The sequence below is a fragment of the Barbatula barbatula genome, assembly GCF_947034865.1.
Source record: "Barbatula barbatula genome assembly, chromosome: 10".
NCBI classification, from domain to species: Eukaryota; Metazoa; Chordata; class Actinopteri; order Cypriniformes; family Nemacheilidae; genus Barbatula; species Barbatula barbatula.
The window spans coordinates 6,877,710-6,905,448 of record NC_136773.1 but is presented as its reverse complement, the minus strand read 5'-3'; the positions used below and the strand labels follow the sequence as shown (position 1 = coordinate 6,905,448).

The 27,739-nt window shown below is 41.5% G+C and overlaps 1 protein-coding gene across 1 annotated transcript; it reads left to right on the top strand.

Moving 5' to 3' along the window:
* On the top strand, positions 1-27,739 carry LOC306899228 (fibulin-7; the record flags this gene model as incomplete). The annotated part of the gene is made up of 9 exons (XM_079465343.1): positions 1-83; positions 483-564; positions 6,816-6,975; positions 7,066-7,236; positions 7,936-8,061; positions 23,774-23,941; positions 24,077-24,214; positions 27,169-27,304; positions 27,379-27,739. The coding sequence occupies 9 exons, from the start codon at positions 1-3 to the stop codon at positions 27,737-27,739; spliced, it is 1,425 nt and encodes a 474-aa protein (XP_079321469.1).

The following is a 27,739-nucleotide window of genomic DNA, read 5'->3' as shown; positions in this document are numbered from 1 at the left end:
ATGAGGGAAGCAGGACAAAGAGTACAACCCAATTTGTCCAGATTCTCTGTGGCCACCATCAAGACATTCAGAGAAGAGAACAGGTAAATGTGTTGTTTTTCTAATTTGTGCGACTGAAAGTTTACTGTATACATTTCATATAGTACATCAGTCAGTTTATCAATAGAAAGGGGAGTGGGGAAAAAAGAAAAATATATTTACAATACATTTTACATAGGAATGTGATGTCCATTACTATTGTTTCTGAATGTATACATTTGTATGCATTTTCCCTTTTGTAGAATTGCAAGACTACCAAATGAGGGTGGAAGGACTCCTTTGTTCTCCCAACAGCAAAAGGCTCTCATTGTTGATATGGTCCATCAAAACAAAGTCATCCGACTGTGTGAAATACAGCAAAGTCTTGTAGAAGACAATGTAAACTTTGAAGGTATCTACAGTGTGAGCCTTTCTACCATTTCCTTTGTCCTCCATCGCAACAGGGTAAGCATGAAGCAAGTGTACAGAGTACCCTTTGAGCGCAATTCAGAAAGGGTCAAAGATCTACGATATCAGTATGTGCAAGTAAGTGTACACTTTCAGCACTGATGCTTACAGTACAAGTTTGTAGCCTACAGTTATTGTCTTATACTGTTAGTGTAACTGCACTATATTGTAGTGTATGTAAATCAGGAGTGCATATACATATGTACATACACTTTTGCAGAAATATGTCTTTCTTTAACACTAACAAAACTATTTATTTATCTCTTTTATATATAGAGGGTGTTTGAAATGGATTCCATTGGAAGGCCCCATGAATATATTTTTGTAGATGAAGCAGGGTTCAATCTGGCGAAGAGGAGAAGGAGAGGCTGGAACATAATTGGCCATCGTGGTGGCAATGTCACCCTATGTGCAGCCATAAGCAATGGGGGGGTTCTCCACCGTCATTCAACCCTGGGGCCATATAACACTGACCATCTTCTTACATTTCTGGGTGGTCTTTGAGATGTTTTGTTTGAACGTGAGCAGGACCATCAGCAGGCAGTGCATCCTGTCTATGTTGTGGTTTGGGACAATGTCAGCTTTCACCGTGGTGTCTGAATATGTGAGTGGTTCAACATCAACCAGCGATTCGTGAATGTTCACCTTCCACCATACAGCCCTTTCCTCAACCCAATAGAAGAGTTTTTCTCTGCGTGGCGACGGAAGGTCTATGACCGTAACCCATATACAAGGGTAAATCTTTTACAGGCAATGGAATTGGCCTGTGATGACATAGATGTGGAGTGTTGTCAAGGCTGGATCCGGCACACGAGAGGGTTCTTCCCCCATTGCCTAGGAAGGGACAACATTGCATGTGATGTGGACGAAGTCCTCTGGCCGGACCCAGCAAGACGACGGGATGCTTAGGCAGAAGGAGTCTCTCATTGACTTTGATTTTGCAATTGCACAATACTTTTCATTTAGAGTTGTCTTTGTTCTTTGGGCTTACTTTATTTTTATGCTGAAAATACAGAAATCCAATACTGTATTACTTGCAGTACTTAGAGTATGCAATATATTTGCTGTACTGAGTTGTGAATTATTTGCATATAATTATGGCAAAATTATTTTCTATATGCAATAAGCATTTTCTCTCTGTAACTACATGGCCTGGACGCTGTGTTGTCAATTTTTTATGTAGTGTCTAATGAATGCTGATGAGTGTTTATATATTGACTGGCTGTGTTTATGTTTGAAAGCATTGTTTGATTATGAGCACAGATCAAATGGTTTTGAGGCAAGTGTTTGATTTTGCCAGAAGAGTCAGGGGTTTTGTGAATGTAGTTTAAAGACTGGGTTTTCTGTTTAAAGTTTTGGGAATATGGGTGAAGCTTTCAAGAAATGTGTTTCAGAAATTGTGAAATACTGCAAATAAGGTGGTAATCCATCTGTTCCTTATTACAACATTGAAATTTGGTGATAATTGAAGTAATCAAGGTGACAACCAACACCTGGTTTGTAAGTTTGTGGCATATTTAAGTCAGATGAATCGCCTCAGTTGGAAAAACTACTTAATGAAATCTAGCAGCAAGAGTGTGGTGTCGAAAATGGTTTCAATGGTGTCGAAAATGGTTTCAATGGTGTCGAAATGTGTGTTTCACAGACTCTTTGGTTTTGCGGTTTTACTGCTGTGTCTTCTACCTGGACTGTACTGTGAAAATCTTCAGTGTTACTTTTGTTCTCCAACGCCTTTCAACAAAACCTGCATGCATATCATATCAGAATGCACGCCGCGGGAACTGTGCTACTCAGCTGATGGTCGGTTTGGACGTACCTCCGTTCTGTTCACCAAGGGTTGCATAGCCAAGCGTGATTGTTTGAAACCTAAGAGTTATAATATCCGTGGAAACAATGTCACATTCACATTCTCGTGCTGTGACTTTCATTACTGTAACTCCAGTCATTGTGTCACGAACAGCCACATACTCGTAATAGCTGCAATTATTTTGAGTATTTCTGTGGTGTGTAGGAGTTGACTTGTTTGTTGATGAAAGAAGCAATGACAGACAACCTCGCTTTTGGCTGCAAGTCACAAGAAAAACAAAAAAACCTCCTGGTCTTCTGCTACTTTAATTTTAAGTTGTGATGTATGCATTTGTAATTATTGGACAGACTTTAAACTAATTAAATGTTTCTTTATGATAAATGAGCTCAAATCCGTTGTTTGAGGGTGTAATTTTTGTAATGTTTCTATTTATAATGAAGAAACTGTTTGCAGCAGATGTCTTTTACAGCTCCATTGTTTACAGTCAGCTCTTAACTTACTCGAACAACCAACTGCAGTCCGTCAACCTCTTCTGACCTCTAGTGGTAAGTAGTAGGAACCTACATGCATTTAGTTCATAGCAGAAAATTGTCATAACATATAAGGTAATTCTATCTTAACCACTGCTTATTTTTATTTAGAAATGTAAATTAACAATTAAAAAAAAATGCTTTAGAATTTATTTTCTAAACCCGAACTTCAGTTAGTCTACTTTTTGGAAACGGATAACTATAAATTGCCTGTAAAATACTCCAAATGGGTAGGTTGGTAACACTGGCTTTTCTTGGCTGTTACGAAGTAATTCTATATATAGAACATGTGTTCTTTAAAACATTAATATATAAAGAACATTTACTCGGCCAACCTCAACATATAATTTTTGACATTTGTCACGATGACTGAGGTATTTTTGACCCATATATCAACAGTAGTATAAAGGTCACAAGATTTTGTAAAGTGTGGTACTTTGGATGACTTGAGTGGATAAATCTAGACTTAAGCTTGATATATGTAGTGGTGAACATGTTACGTGGGTCTACTGCTGAATAAAACTGAACTAACGTCTCTGAAGACACATTTGTGTTCTGGTTTTCGGTTTTCAAGTGTTCATTCCTTGAAGCATGGATATGGATGTAAGATTTGTGTTGAAACGGGTGCAGTGCCATTATGTGAATGTTTTAATGTCCAATGTTCTGCATTTAACGTATTGTGGTTGTAAAATGTAACATACCTGCATAAAGGACTGAATTTCGTAAAGATTCTAAGTAAATACATCCAAATGAAATTTAAATTTCAACAATTGTAAATCACTTTGGGCTTTATATTTAAATGTTTCTTTCCCTGTTGTCAGCAGAAGGGAAAGAGCTGAACAAAACCACTTAGACACCACCTCATTGCTCTCATATTCTCATGCTGCCTTCACATGCTCTCCAAAAATTGGATAATTCCTACTTTAACACGGAAATTATTTATGGCCCAGCAGTGAAACCCTTTTTAGTCTTGTCTCTGTGGTGGGCTGGACTGAGTAACAAAACAAACAAGGCACTGCAGAAATGTTTAAGTCTTGTTTTAGTACAGCACTACTGTGTTGTGCCTAAATGTATGGATAAATAATGTAGAGATGTCAAAATTATCCCTTAAAATAGGTTTGCCAGTATACTTGGCTAAAAATCCTCTCTGTAAGTATACAGAGACCACAACCGCCATACAAGCTGCATTCTTTTGCAAAACGTGAGAATTTCTTTTAATGCAAATAAGTTAGAGAGAAAGTAGAACTGCTTTTTTTTATTTTGAAACACTGGTAAAGAAAAGCCCAACCTAGCTGTAGATTTTCTCTGCTGTTAAACAAATAACCTACTTGACCCGTGACGAAAAAAAACACTGCTTGCTCTCCTCCCATTAGGAGTAGCAGAGGTCTCATTCAGAGGGTGTCTAGTAGTGTGCCAAGAATATACAGGCAAAACTGCTACATGAATCCAATCCAACTACATGAAGATGAACCAAATATACTCTTCGCTGTTTTTATTACTTATTTTTAGGGCTTATACCATGCTGGCACAGGTAAGTGATTTGCATCATATTGCCATAAATAACTATTTTACAAATACATATATTTTTATGGGAAACTAATTTAGATTTGAGAATGAAAATTTCAGCATTGAACTAATTTAGATTTGAGAATTGCAGCATTGAAGGCGTTAACATCTATGCAAGGCTCTTATTGACTTATTTCTTTATAAGAAGTTTTCGTTAAGGTTTTGAATTCAAAAATGTAATTGTATCATTACGTTTTTATATCAGTATACAATTTAAATAAATGTAAATCATTTAAATAGTAATCCTAAAAAAAGTGTGTGTGGATTATAAATTTGCTAATCTGGACAGAAACTCAGCGTCATTACCAGACATCAAAGATCAATGACTGTAGTTTGCCCCAATAAACGTATATTGATAAATAAAACCATCATCCAGAAACATTAAGAAAAATCAACTACTTGAACACATCAAGTGCTCTTGCCCCTTATTTGGAGCCTATAGAGAGGCAAGATCATCTTACCTTTTGACAGTCATGAATGAAATAGTTTCAGAAAAATCTTTATAGACTTCTAAGCCACACCTATTGATGGATTGCTCACTGAAAGACACATGTGTTAGTAAGAAAGTACTTTCTGAATTTTTTTGCAGTGTAGACAGACTTTTTTACTGGGAAACAAGAAAAGACCTCAAGGGTGAAGTACAACGTGTAGTTTTAAACAGTTTTCTGATTGCTCTTTAAATCTCTGATCGTGAAAAAAAACGCAATATTTACTCTTATGTCAACTGTCAATACGTCACGTCAATATGGATAGGAACTTTGTCTACTATCATCTATGGATGCACAGCATGAGTACAAGTGTCTGCCCTTAACAGCTGACCAAGGATCAGCCAATAGACCAAATCCCCTAAATGATCCCAGAGTAGGGAGATAAAGGAGAAAAACAAAACAGCTTACACTCTCCTTAACAACCTTCTTGCAAACACTTCGTGAACTGCACTGATCTTCAAAAAAGACCTACTTGCTAAATTAAAAATGACAAGACAAATTATAATAAAGATTTACAGTTTCAAAAGATTTAGAACAATTGCAAATATAAAATGAGAATAATGTACAGAAAATGGGAATAATAACAAGAGAAACTGTACAGGGTTGTGTGTTGTTGAATTTACATATTTACAGATCAACTTCAGTTAGTCAACCATACACGAATGAGATATTTTGGCAGGTATGGGTATTTATTACAGGTAAGACAATAATATGTTTGCATTTTTTTTGTTGTTGCTGAGTCTGTGGGACAAATGCCAGCAATGTAGGTTTCTTTTTGGAAAAAATACAAAACACCCCGTTTAGAAGGACATGTCACCCCCTCACATTTAATTGTCAATATGTGGACTGTTCTCTAATCTTTAATTTATTGAATTTGCCACAAATTATTTGAATGATTTTTGCATCATATCCAATTCAATGAATGAACTGAGATTGAGAATTATGGAAAATGTATGTCACAAAATCACCAACATTTCTGTGCACCTTTCATGCAACACTCTAAGCGTTTTAAACAGACTGCTCATTCAACTAAGCAGTACAATCCTGCATTCATGGCCATAATTGAGCAGTGCCAAGTACACTCGAACACTTTATGTCATTGCTGTTTTTAGAAAGTTAAAGCTGGACATCAGCTTATCAGTTTTGCAACTCATTTTACCACCAAATTCATGTTTGCTCTTCATTTGAGCAAAAAATTAATTAATTTAAAGTTTTAAATTAAACTTTAAATTAATGCCAAGTTTTGTGCTGTGCTGCTGATCCTAAAAGAACGCAATTTTGTCTGAGAGTTTAATGTATTATGATGTCTAGAAAGATTTGTGAAAACAGGATACAAATTAAAACTTGATCTACAACAGAAATTGACACACACATACATCAAGAATCAGTATATGAATCCCAACAATGGTGAAAATTAGCTAAATAAAGCTGCATGCAGAGAGTCAAGAATTAGTTTTGAACTATGATGTTACCCATGGCTGCATGAAGCTTTATTTTATTCATTCACACCATTGTTGAGATTTATACACATATTTTGAGTGTCTTTTAGACTTTTTTGTCTTTTTGAGAACTGACTGTTCTTTTAAGACATCTCCAAATAGATGCAAGACTAAAAGACAGTTAACTACAATATGAAAGAAAAATTGGACTTCATTTAATCAAACTCCCACACAAATGGTTCCGCTTAACACAACAATTAGACATTCTTTGCTAAAACCACTAAGCTTCAAAGAGACATAGTCATAGATATTTCAAAGGTCAGGAAGAGACCCAACTCAAAGAAACAGTGATCACCATAATGGTGATATCCAAATGAATAAGCTCAATAAAAAAATATTAAGTGTTAACTCTTAATAGTACTGTATATAAAATAGTATTTAGTATTTTAAATAGATGTGTTTGAAATATTGCCCATCCCTGATAACACACTTTTTTTAGGACTGTCCCAGTGCACAGGACCTACAGAGCTCAATTCAACAGGCTAACAAACTGCTTTCAGCACAGGGAGCATCATACTTGCAGAATGTTCGTACTTTGAGGAAGAAACTGAATCTTTTGCATGATCGTTTTGTTCGCCTATCTGCTAAACCACAGAACTGTAAGTATCATGTAAGATTTGTTAGATCAAAAGTTTTGTGAAATGTCATTTTGTTTCCTTACTCTGTCCATACTTTTTAATATTCTCTAGTTACTTGCTCAAACCTGGAGTGTCCCATCAATGGCAGAATGTTGGGGAAAATGCAATTTCCTGGTCATGAAGTTCACTTCTTGTGTGATGCAGGCTTTGTGCTGGTGGGCTCAGAGACACGACAATGTGAAGACTCGCTCAGCTGGAGTAGTCAGCAACCGGTTTGCAAAGGTGTCAATGTCATTTACATTCATTTTTTGTCATCTACTTAAAGGATCTACTGAAATTGAATAAAATAAAATAAATATTATAGCCCGAAAAATCATAAAAAAGTTAAAGTACTGATACCAGAAAATCTATTTAATTATAATAATAAAGTATTTGTAGCTACTTCATTATTTCCCATCTGTGCTCACACAGCAGTCTTATCAACGTACACAAAATGTTTAAGGATGAGATCCAACAATGTTTTCATAAATATTTGCATTTAGATTCAACTATTTACCCTCATCACTTGCGTATGTTTGGTCACAACTAAACTTTGACATCTAGGTGTTCAGATATTTTAATTTACATAATAGTATTGCACAAAATTAAAGTACAAATATTGTTACAAGCAAAGTAGTCATTGCTAACCTTCTAATGTGAACTGTCCAGTTTAAGGCCAACAGGGGCCGCTGTCCACATAAATAGTCAGGATATTTGTACTTGTATTGTATTACCTTTCAAGTTGCATTAAAATAGCTGTAAGCTTTTATGTATGGAATAAAAACTGATATTAATAAAATGAAGTTATTTTTATGAAATTCTTTATCCAGGCTAGGTCTGGTGGACTTTCCTGGTGGACTGGAAGTTTCCCGTTATTTTTACATATAACCATCTGTTTGGTCTTACATCAGTTTTAATGTGTGACTCCTGCTCCTTTCTTAGAAATCAATGAGTGTCTTTCATCGCCTTGTGCCAACGGTGGAACTTGTACAGATGAGGTCATTGGATATAGCTGTGTCTGTGCAAAGGGCTGGACTGGATCTACCTGCAAGTCTCCGACTCCGACATGTTGGTTTGATTTTTTTTAATTTTACTAAGACAATACTATCAAAGTATAACATTCTTTTTCCCACTTCAAATGAACATGGCTAATAAATTCAGAATAAATTGGGTGAATTTATAGAGTAAACACACACACACCCCATATAAGCATTAGTTAACACTAACTTCCTCTGATTGCTCCAAATACTGCTGTAATGATACTCCAGCAACATATGCACCCTCCATAACTATCAACAAGCACCCAAATAAAGGGCGAACAGTGTACAGATAGAGCAGCCTTGTCCTATACCTTAACTCATGGGGATGGAACCAAAACTGAACAGCTCACAAAATTTCTGCTCATCCATTTCCTGTTCTTAAACATCAACTCATGGTGAATAAAACATTAACCAGTCAGATACTACTAAAGAGCTAGTTGTATCATGATGACTAAGAATTCATGTGTCAGGTAGGCGGGTGAGGATGGAAAGGTAATTATAAATATGCTGTGTTTGGGGGATATGTGATTATGGAAATATGTCACCGGGTGAAATGAAGAGGAATGGTCAACGACATTGACGAGCGCCAGCTGTGACCACTAATCAAGCCGGTATTGGCGAGCACATGTGGGGAGATGGATAAAAGGAGAAGCTGGAAGCCATAGGGGGGGTTCGTGTTTGGTGTGCTTGTTTTTGACCTCGGATTCCCTTTAGTGTTTTCTACCAGTAGACGCAACAGCAACAGCAAGTGTGAGGGTGTTTAAACACTGAAGATGGGTGAGTGACTGGCAAATGGGATTGAGGACAGAGTGATTAAGGATAGTACTAAGGATCTATGTTGTCACCAAAGAGGAAAGTTAAGTGCACTTTAATTGGCTTATGAGAAAAGTGATGTTATGAGGATTGGCCTAGAGCATGCTGAATACTGACCTGTGCTTGCTGTCAGGGTGTATTTCTCTCTCACCGTGAGCCTCAGAGATCAAGTAAAGAACCCGGGCCTTATGTGATCGATCTGGAAACCTGATACCCTATTACGAAAAGCCATCTGTGGATTGTCCGCCCCTGCCGAGATGGAGTGAAGGCCTGTTGTTCACTGTGAGGTAGTGTGGCATTGCAGTGTGTGAAGTGAACACGTGTGAGGAGTTCTAGTATTGATGTATGCACAAGTGTGGGAGATTTAACCATTACCATCACTCTGTAATCTTGGTCTGGGGAAGTCTAACCAGTGGGGTATCAAGCATTCAATCTGATCTACAAATCTGAAGAACTGTGTCCGGGTTCCTAGCCTGTTGTTGCTGTATCCGAGAGCGGAGAAGCTCGGCCTTGTGCGCTGGTGGGATGAGCCGCACTTGAGGCTGTGGGAGATTATTCTCTGATTATTGTTCTAGGAACCGAAGAAAGCCCAGTCACCCCCCTTGTGTTTCTCGATTCTCTCCTGGGAGACTGCCACCTCCCTGTCTGCTCAGGGAAAGAGAGAGCCGGTTAGTAACACTTGTACTGCCTACCCATTGTTGTTCTGTGACCACAGGAAGTTGCTGGATGCTTTGGCAACACCCTTCGACGAAAGTCTGGTCCACTGCTGCCCTGCAAGAGGCAAACCTCGAGTCTGTTGGCTGCTGCACCCGACCTGCTACGGAGGAGGAAGCCGGTTAGTAACGGTTGTACCGTCTACTTATTGTTGTTCTGTGAACACAGGAAGTTGCTGGATGCTTTGGCAACACCCTTCGACGAAAGTCTGGTCCAGTAAAGAGATCCCTTTGTGGGAGAGGAAGGGAGTCTACGGCTGCGCCGACGCCCCGACCTAGAGTCTATCTCGTGTTGCTTACCTTCCGCGACTGGTTGGCTCAGGCCCTTTTGACTCTCCGCTGGCCAGAGTTCCCTTCGTTCGAGCCATCTTTTAATTCTTGACTGGGCAATATGGTGATTCTACTTCGGTGGCGGTGCTACGGGCACAATTCTTCAACTGTAAACAGGGGCCAAGACAAACTTTGAGGGCGTTTTCCCTGCGTCTACTAGAGCACTATTCTAGATTGAAGGACCGAGAAAATCATGGCCTGGGAGAAGAGGAGACCCTGTTGAGAGATCAATTTTTGTTGTGATTACGAGAAGGCCATACACGACAGAGTTTACGATTACAGCTTCGGCGAGATGTGGCCTTGACCTTCGAAGATCTTCGCCGAGGGGCTCTAGCTCTGGAGCGGGATCATGCCGAAACAGTGGATTCCCCCATGTGTATGGCTGCGAGCGGTGCTAGCATTCCTGTACCTCCTGAACCGTCGGATTGGAAACAAGCCTTGCGTACTGAGTTAATGAAGGATGTCTGTGAAGAAATGGCAGAGTTATCCAAGACCCTTCTGGGGAGTTTCGCCGTGGACGGCCAGAGCCTCCGACTTTGCCTCGAGAGCGCTCCTACTCGGATGGAGGAAGGGATCCAGGAAGACGTGCTGGTCGGCCAATCGGTCCCAAGTTCCAGTGGGATGGACAGGGGCGCCCGATCTGTAATAACTGTGGAAGACCTGGACATAGCCGCCAATGCAGCTCTCGCCACAGTTCGCAAGGGGGTTTTTAGGACGACCGGCCACTGTAGGTCAAGTGGTCGGGACCCCCTGGATTGACCCCTCTGAAAATTCAGCCCCAAGAGACAGTCTGGTGGGACGTTGTCCACTGGTAGAGATCAAGGTGAATGGTGTAAATGTCCAGTGCCTGGTAGACACAGGATCCCAGGTCACCCTGTTTGCTGAAAGCTTGTCTAAAGAACTGTTTAATGTCCATCACTTACTGGAAGCCGAAGTCCCCTGGCTTACACTATGGGGAGCAAATGGTTTGAACATCCCATATATTGGGTACCGAGTGACCGCATTTGAGATCCACAGGACTTTGATACCACAGAAGGGAGTGGTAGTTGTTCGAGACTCTTGCCTGGGGGCGCATCGAGCCTTACTGGGGATGAATGTGATTATGGAGTGTTGGGAGGAATTGTTTCGAGCCGGGCCCCTCTGTATCACTTTGGCCGAGAAACAAGAATGGGAGCGTGTTGTTATGGATTGTCGAGTACAGGCCGCAAGTTCCCAACAGGATCGAGAAGACACTGGCTGAGTGGCGTGCCGATATGCTATCTACGTTCCGGCCCAAAGTGAAGCAGTGGTCTGGATTCGTCTCCCTGCTCGGACTTATGGCCCAGAAGATTGGGTCCTTGTGGAGCCCCATTGGGAGTGCCAGAGTGTAGAGGTGGCTCGAGGGTTAGCCGTGGCCTGTCGATGCCGTGTCTCAGTACGAGTGAGGAATGTGAGCGGGTATCCAGTTCATCTGTACCGTCACCAACGGTTGGCTCGTATTACGCCGATGAGTCCTCACCAGGTGAGAGAAGGGAAGGAGGTTCGCATCTGTCAAGTCAGCGCAACAGTGGTCGAAGTAAGCCTGACGCCGGAAGAACCTCAGTCTGGTCCCGCCGACAGAAGCATGCCGGCTCATCTTCAGGGTGAATCGCTGCAGGGCGAGGGCTTAGGAGAAGAACAAACGGACCAGCTTCAGCGGTTTCTGGCCAAGTGGCAGCATGTCTTCTCTACTCACGACGAGGATTATGGATGTACGGATGTCGTAAAGCACTCGATACCTACTGGGGATGCCACGCCTAGTCGAGAGCGGTACCGTCCGGTCCCTCCGACCTTGTACTCCGAGATCCGCACCTTATTGAAGGGGATGCTGGAAAAAGGAATTATCCGGGAGAGCAGTAGTCCGTGGGCAGCCCCGATTGTGCTGGTACGCAAGAAAACCGGCTCTTGGGGGTTCTGTGTAGACTATCGTAAGCTGAATCAGGTCACCAAGAAGGACGCTTTTCCCTTGCCGAGGATTGAAGACTCCCTTACGAGCCTAACGCACGCTGCCTGGTACTCTACTCTTGACCTTGCAAGCGGATACTGGGAGGTACAGGTGGAAGAAGGGGACCAAGAGAAGACTGCCTTTAGCACGCCCTTTGGGTTGTTCGAGTGGGATCGGATGCCCTTTGGACTCTGTAACACCCCCGCCACGTTCCAACGGTTGATGCAGCGATGCCTGGGAGGGCAGTTGATGGACTCCACCCTGGTCTATCTAGACGACGTGATTGTTTACTCACCCGACTTTGGCTCCCATCTGTTACATCTAGAGCAAGTATTTCAAGCCATGGAGAAGTATGGGTTGAAGCTCCAGCCAGGGAAATGCCAACTCCTTCGGAAAGAGGTCAAGTTCTTGGGCCATTGCGTGAGGGTTGCGGGAGTGGCTGTAGACCCAGATAAAGTGTCTGCGGTGCAAGGCTGGGACCCCCCTAAAACGGTGAAGAAAGTGTGGTCCTTCTTGGGATTCGTGGGATACTATCGGTGCTTTATCAAGGATTTTTCTAGGATCGCTAAGCCTTTAAGCCAACTGCTCGCTGGGTCAAGTCGTCCACGTGGTCGAGGTTCCCCTTTGATAGTCTGGAGCCCCGAGTGTGACGTGGCCTTTCAGAGGCTGAAACAGGAGCTGTTGCAGGCCCCTATTCTGGCTTACGCTGATTTCACCCAGCCATTTGTTTTATACACGGATGCCAGTAATACGGGGCTAGGGGCAGTACTGGCCCAGTGGCAGAACGGAGTGGAGAAGGTCATTGCCTATGCCAGCCGGAGTCTCCACCCAGCGGAGCGGAACGATGCTAACTATAGCTCTTTTAAGATTGAGTTGTTGGCCCTGAAGTGGGCCCTATGTGAGAAATTTAAGGACTACTTGTGGGGAGCTGAAGTACTGGTGGTCACTGACAACAGCCCGCTGGTTCACCTCCAGACGGCTAAACTGGGAGCGGTAGAGCAGAGGTGGGTGGCTCAACTCGCCAACTTTAACTACTAGCTGCAGTACCGGCCAGGTTGTGAGCACGTCAATGCCGATGTGTTGTCCTGATTACCGGCAGCAAGAGCTGGAGAACATCTAGAGGTGGACCTGGATGAAGGACTGATGGTAGGAGTGATTGAGGCGCCTGGAGCACAGGGGGAAGTTTTTTTAAGGGTGTGAGGAGGTTATTTGAAGGATCTGCACAGAACATTCAGGATGTTATCTGAACATATAGGGGACCCCCAGACAGCAAGCTAACATGTAAATGTAATGTTAATGATGCAATGGTTTATACATTTAGTCATTTAGCAGACGCTTTTATCCAAAGCGACTTACAGATGAGGAAACATTGGAAGCAATTATAACAACATAGGCAACAAAATACAATAAGTGCATCAAAACTAGTCCATTAAAGCCTAGCACAGTATACAAAGCTAAGAATAGTGAGGTTAGTCGATTTCTCAGTTTAACACAGCACTAAAACTCAACAAGACACGATTTAAATACACTTACACAGTTTTGTACGTTCAATGTTAAAAATTGTTGATTTGTCAATTGCTATACTATGCTGTACCCCTGTAGCCCACTTCCACAGTGAACACTTTCACTTTCACCCTGATCTTCAGCCTCCACTGCAAAGTTGGCATATTAATTATTATCAAATATTAGGAATTGTTTAAAGTTGAGCTTAGTACTTATTGGTTCTTGATTTGTCTATGCCTTTATAAACCATTGTTTTTGTGTATTACATGAATAATTACTTTTTCCCTGTAGTACAGTGATATCAGTTAATCCATTCAAACAAATTTGAAAACAGATTGAATCACATAATTTAATAGTCAAGTCTCTGCTCATGAAGGATGAAGTGTTGCACGCTTGGTTAAAGACAGATTGTGCACCTCTGTCTTTCATTCCAGCCACCATGGTGACAATTTTGTATCTTATACCCTATTAAGATCCACAACACTGATAAGAGGAATGGAAAAATTGTCCAAGTACGTTGTTAAGGAGATTATTCAATATTACAAAGCAAAGAATATGAACCAAAATCCAAAATAACTTGAACTATCAAGAATTGTATATATATATATATATATATATATATATATATATATATATATATATATACATTATATATAGGGTGACCAGATTTCTCAGAGTGGAATACGGGACAGACACAGAACCCAAAGACCCACAACACCAACTGCACACATACAAGTATTTACACTTAATAATATTGTTAGCTATGTAAAAAAAATAATGTAGACTTACATAAAATTGCAGATCAGTGGGAACAAGATGCTGCAACAGCATCATTCACTGTTGCCGTTTTGTATTTTTCACTGGAACCAATTTTTGCCAGTGTGCGCTTGTCTTTCAAGAGTTTATCATAAAATGCAGAGCAGTCCAGTCCGAAATTAATTCGCACGAAAAGCATTGCCTTCATTGTTGTTACACTCAGTCGAGATTTTTCATCAGTCCATGATGCATTCATTAACGAGAACACACGCTCCACAGGTGCAGATGTACCAGGCAGGCATAAAACAAACTCCACAGTCAAAGATAAGGCTCCAAAGTTGAGTGACTTGCTTCCCATCTCACTAAACACGTCTGTCCATCTATCAGACACAGCCACCTTGTTTTTGTTCCACTCAGTGAGGTGACAAGTGACAATGTTTTTGGCACAGGCCCACTCATCAAAGAGCATGGTTTCGTCAACCGATGTGAGAGCAGGTATTCTTGAGTAGAATTTACTGAGGCTGCTCTGAATGTCTCTCCATTCTGGAACACTTCTCAGTAGGACCCACTCTAGTTCTTTTGTATTCTCCAGTGAGCAGCTCCAATTATCAAGGTAATCCACTGATGCTGAGTAAAAGCTTCTCACTGCACAATAAAAATCATCAGCTTTTATGTCACCAGCATCAACAAGGGTGTCTAACTGTGTTTTGATGTCAGAGGGAATAAATGATTCCTCCAGCCTGGCCTGCAAGACATTTCTCAGATCATATATGTGCAAAGCCACTTCTGTGGCAGATATATTGTCTTGCTCTACTGTCTCCAGTGCACGATGGAAAGCTGCAGTTTCCAAAGCCAAAGTTTTGTGCAAGGGTTGCTGAAAGAGTCTCTTAAGAAACTTTGGGCACTTTTCCTGAGAAAGAAAGTATGCACGTAGACCATCAAAAAGGTGCAGAATTCGTTCAAGAGATGGACCAAGAGAGAGGAAACGTGTGCTACCATGCTGCAGTAATTTCTGGTAGTCCAGCTGTACAAAGTCACAAAACTCCTTGAGTTCCTTTACGCGCACTGTATAGATATGAAAGTATTTGTATACCTTCACAGCAAAACAGTCCAAATCAATCGGTAAGCAATCCACTGCTGTTTGCAGGGTATTGTGGATGATGTGTGCACTACAGCCAATGCCCAGAATATCCCTTCCTAGCTGCATTTGCAGCTTTCTCCAGATGTTGCCTTTACCAGCTCTTTTAACACCGCCAAAGTTTGTGTTAGTGTTATCAGCACAAAGTGCAACTATTTTCTGAGCAAGGCCATGTTTTTCAATGACATGGGAAATGTAGGCAGTTTGCAAATCTGATGTCTCACCTGGCAGAGATGAAAATTCGATTATCTTGACCTTTACACCCTCTAGTGGCTTGAAGTACCGCACAAGCACAGGGAACAATTTAATGTCTTTGTGGTTGGATGCATCCACAGTTAATGTGACAAATGAGCACTTGTCCAAATCATGCTGAACTTCTTCCTCTGACAAAGGACCAAGAACGTTACATATTATAGCCTCAGATTTAGTGCGAGCTGAAGAAAATTTCGGATCATACAATTTCTTTATCAATTTTGCAGTGCAGTCAGCTGACCGAAAACTATGGCCATGAATAACAGAATGGTATGCAAAAAGTCCTTCACTTGCATGTACTTTATCAGATTCGCAACTTTGCTTCACAAAAAAATCGCTGACACTTGGAGTAGCACACTTACTTTTAGCAGCATCCATGTGCTTTTTTGTGTGCATATGCTGCGTAATGCCGGCTCGGCCTCCGTGAGCAATAGAAAAGCGAGCCCCGCAAATGTCGCATCTTAATTTGCTTGCCTCTGATTGTGACTCTCTTTTGAGAAATTTAAACTCTTTCTGAAGATCGTCGTTGAGTGTACAGGAACGCTTCTTTGACATCTTTGAACTTGAGTGAGTCAATTAAGCTTATCCGTGGTCTCGTCTCGTATACATTACACTTGATGTCAGATTCGGCCTTCACTAACTAACTGCAAGTTGAGAATGATTGGGGGAATTGTGATTGGATGGAATTGAATTGTCCTTCTGCCTTCTCTTATTGGATGGAATTTTTTTTCTCGAAAATATACTATGAGGTGATTTGCTAGTTTTATTAGGCTATTCCGTATGAGAGGAGTAGGCTACTCACGCACGCTATCACTTAGAAAAAAAAAATATATATATTAACAATGAAATACGGGACAAATCATGCTTTTTTCATAATAAGTCGGGACACTAAAATTAGAGTTGAAATACGGGACTGTCCCGGGAAAAACGGGACGTCTGGTCACCCTAATTATATACAAACATATTGAATTAAAGACAACAAAAGTGAGGGGCAAGAGTGGTGCAAAAGGTAAGAAAATAATAAAACAAAACATGATAACTAGCTCCCAAAACTAAGTTTAACAATGAAAATAACATCAGATTCCTCTTCTACAATATTAGTGTCATGATTCCGCTATCATGTCATGTTTATTCTTGGTCTTACAGCGGAGTCATGGCATAGCCTTAGGTTTTGTGTGAGAAAGACATGGCTTTGTTTTGATTCTGACTTGCCATGTGCTTTCTCGTGTCTCGTCAGTGTTTCCCGCCCTTCTGTCTCGTTAACCTTCCCTGAGTGTTTCAGTACCCACACCTGCCCATGTACTTGTTACCCCGTCATGGTAGCCTTGTCAATTGTCCTTCGAGCATTGTCCTAAAGATACTTAAGTTTATTTATAGTCTTAATGTATATTCTGTTTAGTCCTGGTATTTTGTAGTTAGTGTTCCTGTCGAGTGTGTTTAGTTCTTATCAGTTTATCGTGTTCCCTGTTCTTGTTTTGTTACCCCATCGTGGGTGTTTGTTTTCTGTTTTGTGTATATATTGAAGTCTTTTTAACCCCTTCATCACCAACGCTGCCTGCAATTTGGTTCTTCCACCACGCCTCCCGTGACAATTAGTAGAATAAGACCTTTCCTGTCTGAGCATGCTATGCAAAGGTCTTGTCCTGACCTGTCCTATTGCAATGCTCTACTGGCTAGTGTCACGAAATGGTTTTGGACAGAACCCAGATGCAGGCAGACGAAGGTATAACAAAAAATGTTTATTAAATAAAACACCCGCAAGGGGGTAAACATGAACAAAAACACTAGAAAAAACAAACACCTCCAACGAGGGGGACAAAAGGAAACAAAGTCCTTAATAATAAAATAATAAGTCCACAAACTATTTGCCTGGAGTCGTGTAATCCCCAGTCACAGCTCAACATAGACATCCACATTAGACAACCAATATAAGACAAAGACAATGCACCAACACTGAACAGAGAGAAACTGAGACCATATAAAGGGAGACACTAACGAGGAGTGATTACATGGGGAGAGTGGTGACAGCTGATGGGAATGAAACCCTAACGAGGTGAATTACAAAACAGACGATGGGAATGAAACTACAGGAGATAGGAGGGTGGGGCTGAGACATAACAGGAAGACACGTGGCATTAAGTAACAACATAAAGCCACCTGTCTCCACACATAACACAACAGAAACCCGAAAGACGTGGCAATGTCATGACTCTGCCCAGGGAGCTAGAAAGCTCGAGACAGGAAGGACAGAGTCCTAACATTACCCCCGCCCCCAGAAACGCCCCATGGCGTCTCAAGGGAGAAACTTCAGCGGGCCAAAACACCAAAGCACAAAGACAAACACCACAAGCACAACACAGAACAAACTAAGGGGAACATAAGGGAGGCTATGAAGGGGTTCGGGTGGGTCAACAAAAACAACAAACATGGGAGGGGGGGTGGGGGAATGGGAGGCCAAACCTTGGGGACACCAGAAAAGGGTGGGACAGGTTGAGGAGACTTGAAACAACCGGACGAGACCGGCGGGGACTTGAAACAACCGGACGAGACCGGCGGGGACTTGAAACAACCGGACGAGACCGGCGGGGACTTGAAACAACCGGACGAGACCGGCGGGGACTTGAAACAACCGGACGAGACCGGCGGGGACTTGAAACAACCGGACGAGACCGGCGGGGACTTGAAACAACCGGACGAGACCGGCGGGGACTTGAAACAACCGGACGAGACCGGCGGGGACTTGAAAAGGCTAGGGAGAGGTGTGTGTCCAAGGGGGAAAAAAGTTTGAGGTGATGCCGGCCGGGGAACTGGCTGAGGCACCGGCTGGAAGTCCGGCTGAGGCACCGGCTGGAAGTCCGCCTGCGGAAGGACAGGCCTGGACGCCTGCGGATGGGCTGGTCTGGACGCCTGCTGATGGGCAGGTCTGGACGCCTGCTGATGGGCAGGTCCTGAAGCCTGCGGAAGGGCAGGTCCTGATGCCTGCGGAAAGGCAGGTCCTGATGCCTGCGGAAAGGCAGGTCCTGATGCCTGCGGAAAGGCAGGTCCTGATGCCTGCGGAAAGGCAGGTCCTGATGCCTGCGGAAAGGCAGGTCCTGATGCCTGCGGAAAGGCAGGTCCTGATGCCTGCGGAAAGGCAGGTCCTGATGCCTGCGGAAAGGCAGGTCCTGATGCCTGCGGAAAGGCAGGTCCTGAAGCCTGCGGAAAGGCAGGTCCTGATGCCTGCGGAAGGGCAGGTCTGGCCGCCTGCGGAGAGGCAGGTCCTGACGCCTGCGGAGAGGCAGGTCCTGACGCCTGCGGAGAGGCAGGTCCTGACGCCTGCGGAGAGGCAGGTCTGGACGCCTGCTGGATCGCTGGCTGTGAACCCGGCTGGAGAACCGACAGGAGCGCCGGCTGGGCTGGGTTACGTGCCCCCCTCCGTTGCCTCTTCCTCTTCTGCCGAGCCAATCTCCTGGTAGTCGGCTGGAGGAAGGAGGTGAAGGACGGGGCTGGCTCCGCATTGGAGGCCTCCGAAGAGGACCCCCAGGACTCTCTCCTTCCACGCTTGCCCTGAAGACTGGTAGGTGGTGAAGAGGTTGCAGGGTCCGAGGCTGATGGTGCGGTGGTGGTCACCACCCCAAGCTCCAGGGTGTGATCCTCGGGGATGGGGCCCAACGGAGAAGACAACCTCGGACAGACGGAGACACTGGGCTCCGGTCGGCTCATGGCGAACTGGAGCACACCCTCGAAGCCAAGCGGTCTCGGCCTCATCATCTCCGCAGGCGATAGGGGGACCCTCAGTCCGCTGTTGAATGCCGCCGTCACCTCTTCCTCCCCGAAGAGCTCCTCCACTGCGGCTTCCAGGAACCTGTCCAGGTACTCGTCCCGGTCCAAGTTCCCCTGGCGAATGCTGGAGAGGGGACCAGGCTGGCGAGGCCTTGCAGGGAAAATCGCCGCCTGCTGGGTTCTTATGGGTTGGTGCATTCTGTCACGAAATGGTTTTGGACAGAACCCAGATGCAGGCAGACGAAGGTATAACAAAAAATGTTTATTAAATAAAACACCCGCAAGGGGGTAAACATGAACAAAAACACTAGAAAAAACAAACACCTCCAACGAGGGGGACAAAAGGAAACAAAGTCCTTAATAATAAAATAATAAGTCCACAAACTATTTGCCTGGAGTCGTGTAATCCCCAGTCACAGCTCAACATAGACATCCACATTAGACAACCAATATAAGACAAAGACAATGCACCAACACTGAACAGAGAGAAACTGAGACCATATAAAGGGAGACACTAACGAGGAGTGATTACATGGGGAGAGTGGTGACAGCTGATGGGAATGAAACCCTAACGAGGTGAATTACAAAACAGACGATGGGAATGAAACTACAGGAGATAGGAGGGTGGGGCTGAGACATAACAGGAAGACACGTGGCATTAAGTAACAACATAAAGCCACCTGTCTCCACACATAACACAACAGAAACCCGAAAGACGTGGCAATGTCATGACTCTGCCCAGGGAGCTAGAAAGCTCGAGACAGGAAGGACAGAGTCCTAACAGCTAGTCTTCCAGCTTGTACAACCAGACCTCTTCAGATGATCCAGAATGAAGCAGCAAGAGTGGTCTTCAACGAGCCGAAGAGAGCACATGTCATTCCTCACCCCAATCCCTGCGCTCTGCAATCGAACAATGTCTTGTGGTGCCATCCCAAAAAGGGGAACATCATTCTCACATACTTTCTCTGGATCTGTTCCACAATTGTGGAATGATCTGCCTACTGCTCCAAGATCAGCAGATTATGTAGCCATCTTTAAGAATCTGCTAAAAATACATCTCTTCCGTCAACCCCTGACTCATTACTACAGACTTCTATTTGTATTTCTTCAATTTTTCTGTCCTTACAAAAAAGGGTAGGTAGCTTAGGCTAACTGAGAAATGTTTTGTTCACACAGTGTATTTAATAATTTTATATTCAGTAATACACGTTAGAATATACAGCATATATGTTATACTGAACATATATTTACTCATATATCCATATGTTTGTATATTCTGCATATTACTTATGCTTAACCATAATTTACAAAATACACATTTCATATTTTAAAATATAGTTAGGTTACAATAACATAAGCACACCTGCTCATATCAAAACACGTAATGAACAGTCACTGAAAAGTCCTAGTCATTTTTTTTTACTTAAAGTAAAATATACTCTTAATGGTGGATGGCCAATCATTATCCTATCCACAGGCTATCCTCTTCAAGACCATTGTAAATCCAAAATCCCAGAAAACCAAATTTTCTAAATAATACAACAGTAACCGCTAAAAGATATCCCCATATTAACTTGAGCAAAAACACACAAAATAAAACATTTTTTTTTTTCAAAATGTCAAAAGTGAAGCATGCTGGAGATTAGAACTAGAAATCAGAATCCGTGTGCTCTTACAAATCATCGTAGTTGATGTTGCCAGAAATTTGTTTACAATAAAAAAACGTATATCGTTGAGACAACTATAACTGTTGTTATAAGTGTTGTTTTTTAGCAGCAGGAGCATTCCAAGCCAATGAATGTGTAAGCATGTATGTGAATTGAGGCAGAAGTGACAGGGGGATAGCCTTTATGACATTAGAAGGGTTACAGTGAAGATAGGATGGGTAAAAAGGAGAGTTTTGGAAACATCAGTGGAGAGAAATGAGAGGAGAGACAGGGATGTGTGGACCAGAGAACTGACACTGAAAATGTAAATTAGAAAATAAATTTGTTAAAAATTTATTATAAAATGTGGTCTAACTGAATAATTTGTCTGTTTTAGTCAAAAGTCAAAATCTGCTTTATTGTAAATTCTGCCACATGTACAATACTACATATTGAGGACAGAAATTATGTTACTCTCAGACCCATTGTGCATACAAATATCAATACACAGAATAAATAAAAAATACAGATATATACAGATTATTGTATATATGTAAAATATAACTTTTAAAGCAGGGATATTTAAAGAAAGTAAAAGAAGATAGGTAATGGCAGGTAGTGCAAAGAGCTTCCCCGCACTGTCCGGGATCCAGATATACTCTGTCATTTTAAATCTAGACTAAAGATGCATCTTTTTAATTTTGCATACACTACACTATCATAATATATATATTCAGAAGGTTTAGGCTGCACTACTTGCACTACTACCTAACCGGAACCGGAAACAATTTCAATAACAACTGATGTATTTGTTGCTTTAAAGAGGGCAGAACAGTACTCTACTCTCAGCCAGTCTTGTCTCATTGTTCCAAGGTTACCAGAGTGGGTAGGACGCAGTCCATGCCTAGACCTGACAAAAGCTGTGATGATAGAGCTGGATAAAGGATGCGGCGACTCTATAAAATTTCAGACGCTAGATTATTAATGATAATCTTAAATCAAATATTTTTTATTTTACCTTGTGCAGATTCAAATGTTCGCCGGTTCCCGCCTCCTTCCTTCCCTTCTAACGAACTTTATTACACTAATGCCGAAACCCGGGAGGAAGGAGGGGCATGCTGTCGAAGAGCCCTCGCTGCCGAGGGGCATCACGGTGCGGAGGAGTTCGGGCTCCCGACGTCCAGCACTACCACATTGCACTGCGAGGAAGAGCCTCTCGGCTGGGCTGAGGACCGAGCGACAGTGTGTCAGGGAACCGGACAATTTTTTTTTCTCTTTTCCTCTCTCCCCTCTCTCGTCCCTGTCGCTCCGGGGGCTCCCATCTCCATACTTTCGTCTCGCCGGTGCATGCCCCCAGGCACCGCCGACTCCCCGGGGGGGGGGAGGGGATGGAGTAGGTACAGTCTCGGTGGTGCCCCCCGGCCTGTAAGGGGTGATGGGAATATGTGGTGAGGAAGGCGGGACGAGAGCCGTGACGCGGGGCCGGTGGCGTGAGTGATAATTGCAATTAACTGTGCCCGCACCGGTCCCGCATCTATCACGGAAGAGATTGGGAGCTTAAAAGGATGACCAACAGGACTGTTGAAGAGAGAGGACCGGGCCCGGACATTGTGTTAAGTTTGTGTGTATGTTTTATGGCCGGCAGTCTACCGTGAGGTGGCTGCCGGTTACTTCCGTGTTTATTGTTTATTTAATTAAAGTTTTATTGTTCAAATGTTCGCCGGTTCCCGCCTCCTTCCTTCACTTCTAACAAACTTTATTACAGTGAGTTACATAATAGTAATAATTAAAATAATAATGAGAGTTGCACTAATTGGATTATAAGTGGATAAATACAGTACTCAATGATCATTAATAACGTTGTTATTTGTTGATGATGAATCTAAATGTATCTCTTACTAATGTTTTGTAAGCATACTCAATAAATTTAACACAGTGTAATATCTATACAGTAATTGTTTATAGTGTAATGGTGTTGAGTTTACTTAAAATAAACAAGTTACTTCAACATGACTGGTTGAGGGGGATTTTCAGTTCCCAGCATGCTTTGCGTAAGACTGCATTTAGGCAGTAAATGTTGAAATTTAGTGTTATTTTAAGTATCTTTCATTAAAAAGACATGTTTGTACTGTCAATTCAACGGCAACGCCATAGAAACCAAATCAGATATTGCAAAATGGAGAGAGTGCCATGCGACGCACAAATCAGATCTTTACAGTTACTATAATCAATAATTAAAATTAGATAACAATCCGATATGCAAATACATCAGATTTTTGGTGACAGCACATGTTTGATTTCACCCATTAAATGGTCTCCAGAAAAATCCTTCAGATCATCCACAGTCCTTTCTTTTAACACCTTCAGCATATCTGGTCTTTGTTCACCAGTGAGATGACATGCAGGATAACAGGATAAGAGAATGGTAAACTTAAATTTTAGCTTTTGGCAGTCACTTTTGTCCAATCCAAATGTGGCATTTTTGTATTTCAACTCTGTTCTTATGCACCAGTTCAAAATCTAAATGAAAGTAAATGCATGAAAATTTGGCCTTGAACACTTACAACACCTGTACTTTGTTGTTAGCAGAGCTAGAATTGCGGTGAAAGATAAGAGTCCAGGGCATGAATTTATAGAGGGGATTATAGAGGGAACTTAAATCTTTCATCCACGTTATTGTCTCAGCACAACTTTATGTATGAGACTTGCATACTTTTCTATTTTCTGCATTTGGGATTTAAAATTATAAAATTGGCTTCCTATAGCGAACCCTAGTGAATCTCTGTCATTTTTAACACTGGTAATTAAGTAATAAGGCCCTGTCTTTTTATCTGCTCTTACAATTCATTCCATTTTCCCACCAGTTTTTGTCATGTCTGTCAGCACTGGAGCTGAGGCTACTGCCTCATTTCCCTTGACTCACACATCTGCTTTCATCCGTCAGTCCAAATGCAGCAATGTACAGGGAACCACCTACTGCACCTGTGAGCCAGGCTACACCATCTCTCGCCTAGACAATAGCATATGCACAGGTGAGTTTCCCTAAGAATCGTTATTAAAAAAAATACTCAAGGAATAATACATTTTTAAGTTTTTTACCAGCCATTGATTGACACTTGCTTCAGTTTTATTTTTGCTTGTTTAGATTTATGCATGTTTATTTTCAGACATCGATGAGTGTAAGCTGTTCCACAATGGACAGGCAGGCCGTCTGTGTTTGCACTCATGTGTTAACACTCCTGGAGGTTATCGATGCACTTGCCCCACTGGTTACAACGTGACCCGTGATGGTCTAAACTGCAAAGGTCATTTATTAATAAAATCAATTTGGGATGATTTACCATTTTTGGCCCTGACTGAAAATGCAAAATAGCATGTTATGTCAGTTTTTATGGAATTGTTTTTGTGCCAATAAGAATGAGTGCAAACTTTTAGGAAACTAACAAAAATATATAATGAAAACAATAAACTCAACTGCAAGAATTTAAAACAAAAGTACAAATACTAACTTGCATACACTACACTATCATAATAAATATATTCCGAAGGTTTAGGATACACCCGTTAGATCGACCGGAAACCAGGAACACTTCCAATAACAGCTGATGCATTTGCTGCATCAAAGAGTGCAGAACAGTACTCTACTCTGAGACGGTCTTGTCTCAATGTTCCAAGGTTACTAGACCTGACAAATGCTGTGATGATAGAGCTGGACAAAGGACAGAGGCTGCAATTGAGTTTTGGGTTCCTCGCCACCATTTGCATACTGTTTCGCACTGTTTGCCTGGCCGGGGGGGCTGCTAGAATTTTATAGTTTAATTTAAATAAGTTAGACAGTTGGGCTTGAGATCAGAAGGTTGCCGGTTTGAATCTCAGTGCCAGTAGGTCATGACTGAAGTGACCTTGAGCAAGGCACCTTACCCCTGATTGCTCTGCAGTAATGTGCCACTGTTAAAATACTACTTGTAAGTCGCTTTGGATAAAAGCGTCAGGCAACTGGAGTGAAAAAAATTGTTTACAATCTTGCATTTGAGTTTATTGTTTGCATTTGAGTGTTTTCTTCTTTCTCATTAAAATCATTATTTTTTTTCACAAAAACAATTCAATACACTCTAAAAAATTGTGCTATACAGCACTAAAAGTTGTTCTTGGCTCCGAAAACAGGAGTCAAAATGCTATAAATACCCAGTGAAATGGAAGAGAGAGAGAGAGAGAGCATGGCAGCGATTTCTGAACACCAATACAATCATGAACACCAATCTGAACACCGATTGGGGAGCTGGAAATGTTAAAATAGTTTCAGAATGCAGTCCTGCTGAAGTTCCGGGCCTCGTGATCGCGTGGCTCATCAAGGTGTGCGAGGCAGCAGAAGTCCTTTGTTCCTAATTTTCCACAATATATATAAACAATCAGGAATTGTAGAGACAAACATGTAGATATCAAATAGCATCAAGTCATGATTCATTCGGATGTACGAATACAAACCAGGCCTGATTTACATTTACATTTATGAATTTGGCAGACACTTTTATCCAAAGCGACCTACATACCATTATTCTATACATTTGTTGCTAAGTATGTGCAATCCCCTAGAATCAAACACACAACCTTGCTCCACGCTCTTACCATTGAGCTACAGGTATTTTAGTTTTTTCGTTAATTTACTGATTAATTTATGTGTACATTTATCGATTGGGTTATTTACATTTAGGAAATTTACATCACATTAGTAAATCGCTATATGCAGAGAGGAAAGTGTGCCTCGCTCTCAAGAGTTTTCTGCCGCCATGTCACTCTTTCTTTAGTGCCGTTGCCATGGTCAATTGTAATATCGGAGCGATATATAATAATATATTGTAATATATTGATCATAGCTTGTCGTAGTTGTGGTGCATGCACTTAACTCAAGGAAAGCCGACCCAGAGTTGATAGAACTAACTCAAATCAGCTAAAACCAAAAACTCAAAGTTTCGCATCTTGGTTAAAATCAACTCAGAGTTCACATTTTAATGGTTCTTGACCATTTTTAAAGTTTAGTTTTTTTATGCTTTAATTGTATGTCATCTGTTATTAAAAGAACATCCAAGAAAATCGTCAGTACACAAGGAGTTTTCTTCAGACTGTGTTAGTGTCTATGTATGTTTTTGTGTTCATTATACAAGGTGTCTGATGTGATGGCTTGAGAACCACGAATATTACAATAATCTGATAAAAGCAGAAAACAGTAATACAGTTCATCTGCATAATCTATTCATGCTGCAGTGCATGCTGGGAATCATGGATGAGCGTTGTATCATGATGGTACCCAGCATGCATTGCAGCATTAAGATTTTCAAACAATTGTCACCATTGTTGAGATTCATACACTCTTGATGACTTTGTGAGTGTCGAAATTATTGCAGTATTGTTTGGTCTCATGCTGTTGCACCATATACCAAATATAAGGACCACCAAATAATATATACACACCTAAACATAAATCAGTTTGATTGTTGTGTAATAAATAAATCATTATATGATGCTGCTCTTTCTTACGGTTCTTTTCCATAACAAATGCATTTTGTTTACACAATTCAAGCAGCTAGAAAAAGCTAATATTAAGTCAAGGCCCAACATAACCAAACACTTATCTCCATAATATATAAAAATATTTGAACAAAAATAAACTGTATATTAAGTTTACAGCAATCAAACTGCTGCCATAGTTACATTTAAATTAAGGTGTAAATCAAAAGAGTTACAAATTACAGAGAAATAAACTGTCAATTCAATTAACAGAAAGTTATTGGCAATTCTGTTGCTAGTATAGTGTTCTGTAAAATTTGCATCCAGCAATGTACTGTAAAACATTTTACTGTTTCATTCATGTGTTTTTTGTGGGTTGCCAGTGTGTTGAAGAATAGTTTTTGTGTTTAAGTCAGAGAAGGGCAAAGATTCATTGGTGTTATGCTGAATGTTGCTTAAATGCACTGTTTTAAAAAAACTGTGTAAAAAAACTGTGTAGTATTGTGAACTTTATTCAAATCAACAAACCTTCAACTCAAACTTCATACAGTTCATTGTTAATCAATAGCAACTAACTGTAAATTGCTTTACAGTATTATATAGCAAATTATGCACAATAATTAACGGGTGTTTTACTGGACGTTTGCTGGCTGTTTCTTGTAAATTCCTCAGGCAATTTTACAGGGCATAAGACAAATTAATATTGTATATGTAGTTGCACTGTTCTGACATTTTTCTGTTTTTTTATGTAAAGATATTGATGAATGTAGTAACCGACAGAATAACTGCACCAGGGATCAGCTCTGTATTAACACCTATGGAGGTTTTCAATGTGTTAAGGTCCAGTGTCCACGTGTACGGAATGCTACTTACGTCAAAACCTCCCCAGTGTAAGTAATAATATGCCAAACATCTACATTTTATATTTCTTCTTTTTTTAAAATAATAACAACACTTTGTGCAGGCGCTGTGAGAGGAACCCCTGCTTTGTGGAGAACAAAGTCTGCTCTAAAGCACCAAACTCTGTGTCTTACCACTACATGTCTGTAGTGTCCAATCTCTCAGCTCCGCAGGTCATGTTCCGTGTGTCTGCTGTCAGAATGATAGGAGACACACTTCGGTTTGCTATACTGGGAAGCCGTGGGCACCGATACTTCATCATACAGCGTTCTGACCGTCAGACGGGTGAACTATTGCTGGTTAGTCCTGTGCAGGGTCCCACCACACTGAAAGTTGAGATTCAGATGAATGAACTAGAGAGAGGAGAACTTTTGAGGAGTTACATCACCAAAATTAACATTTTTGTGTCACAGTTTGAGTTTTAG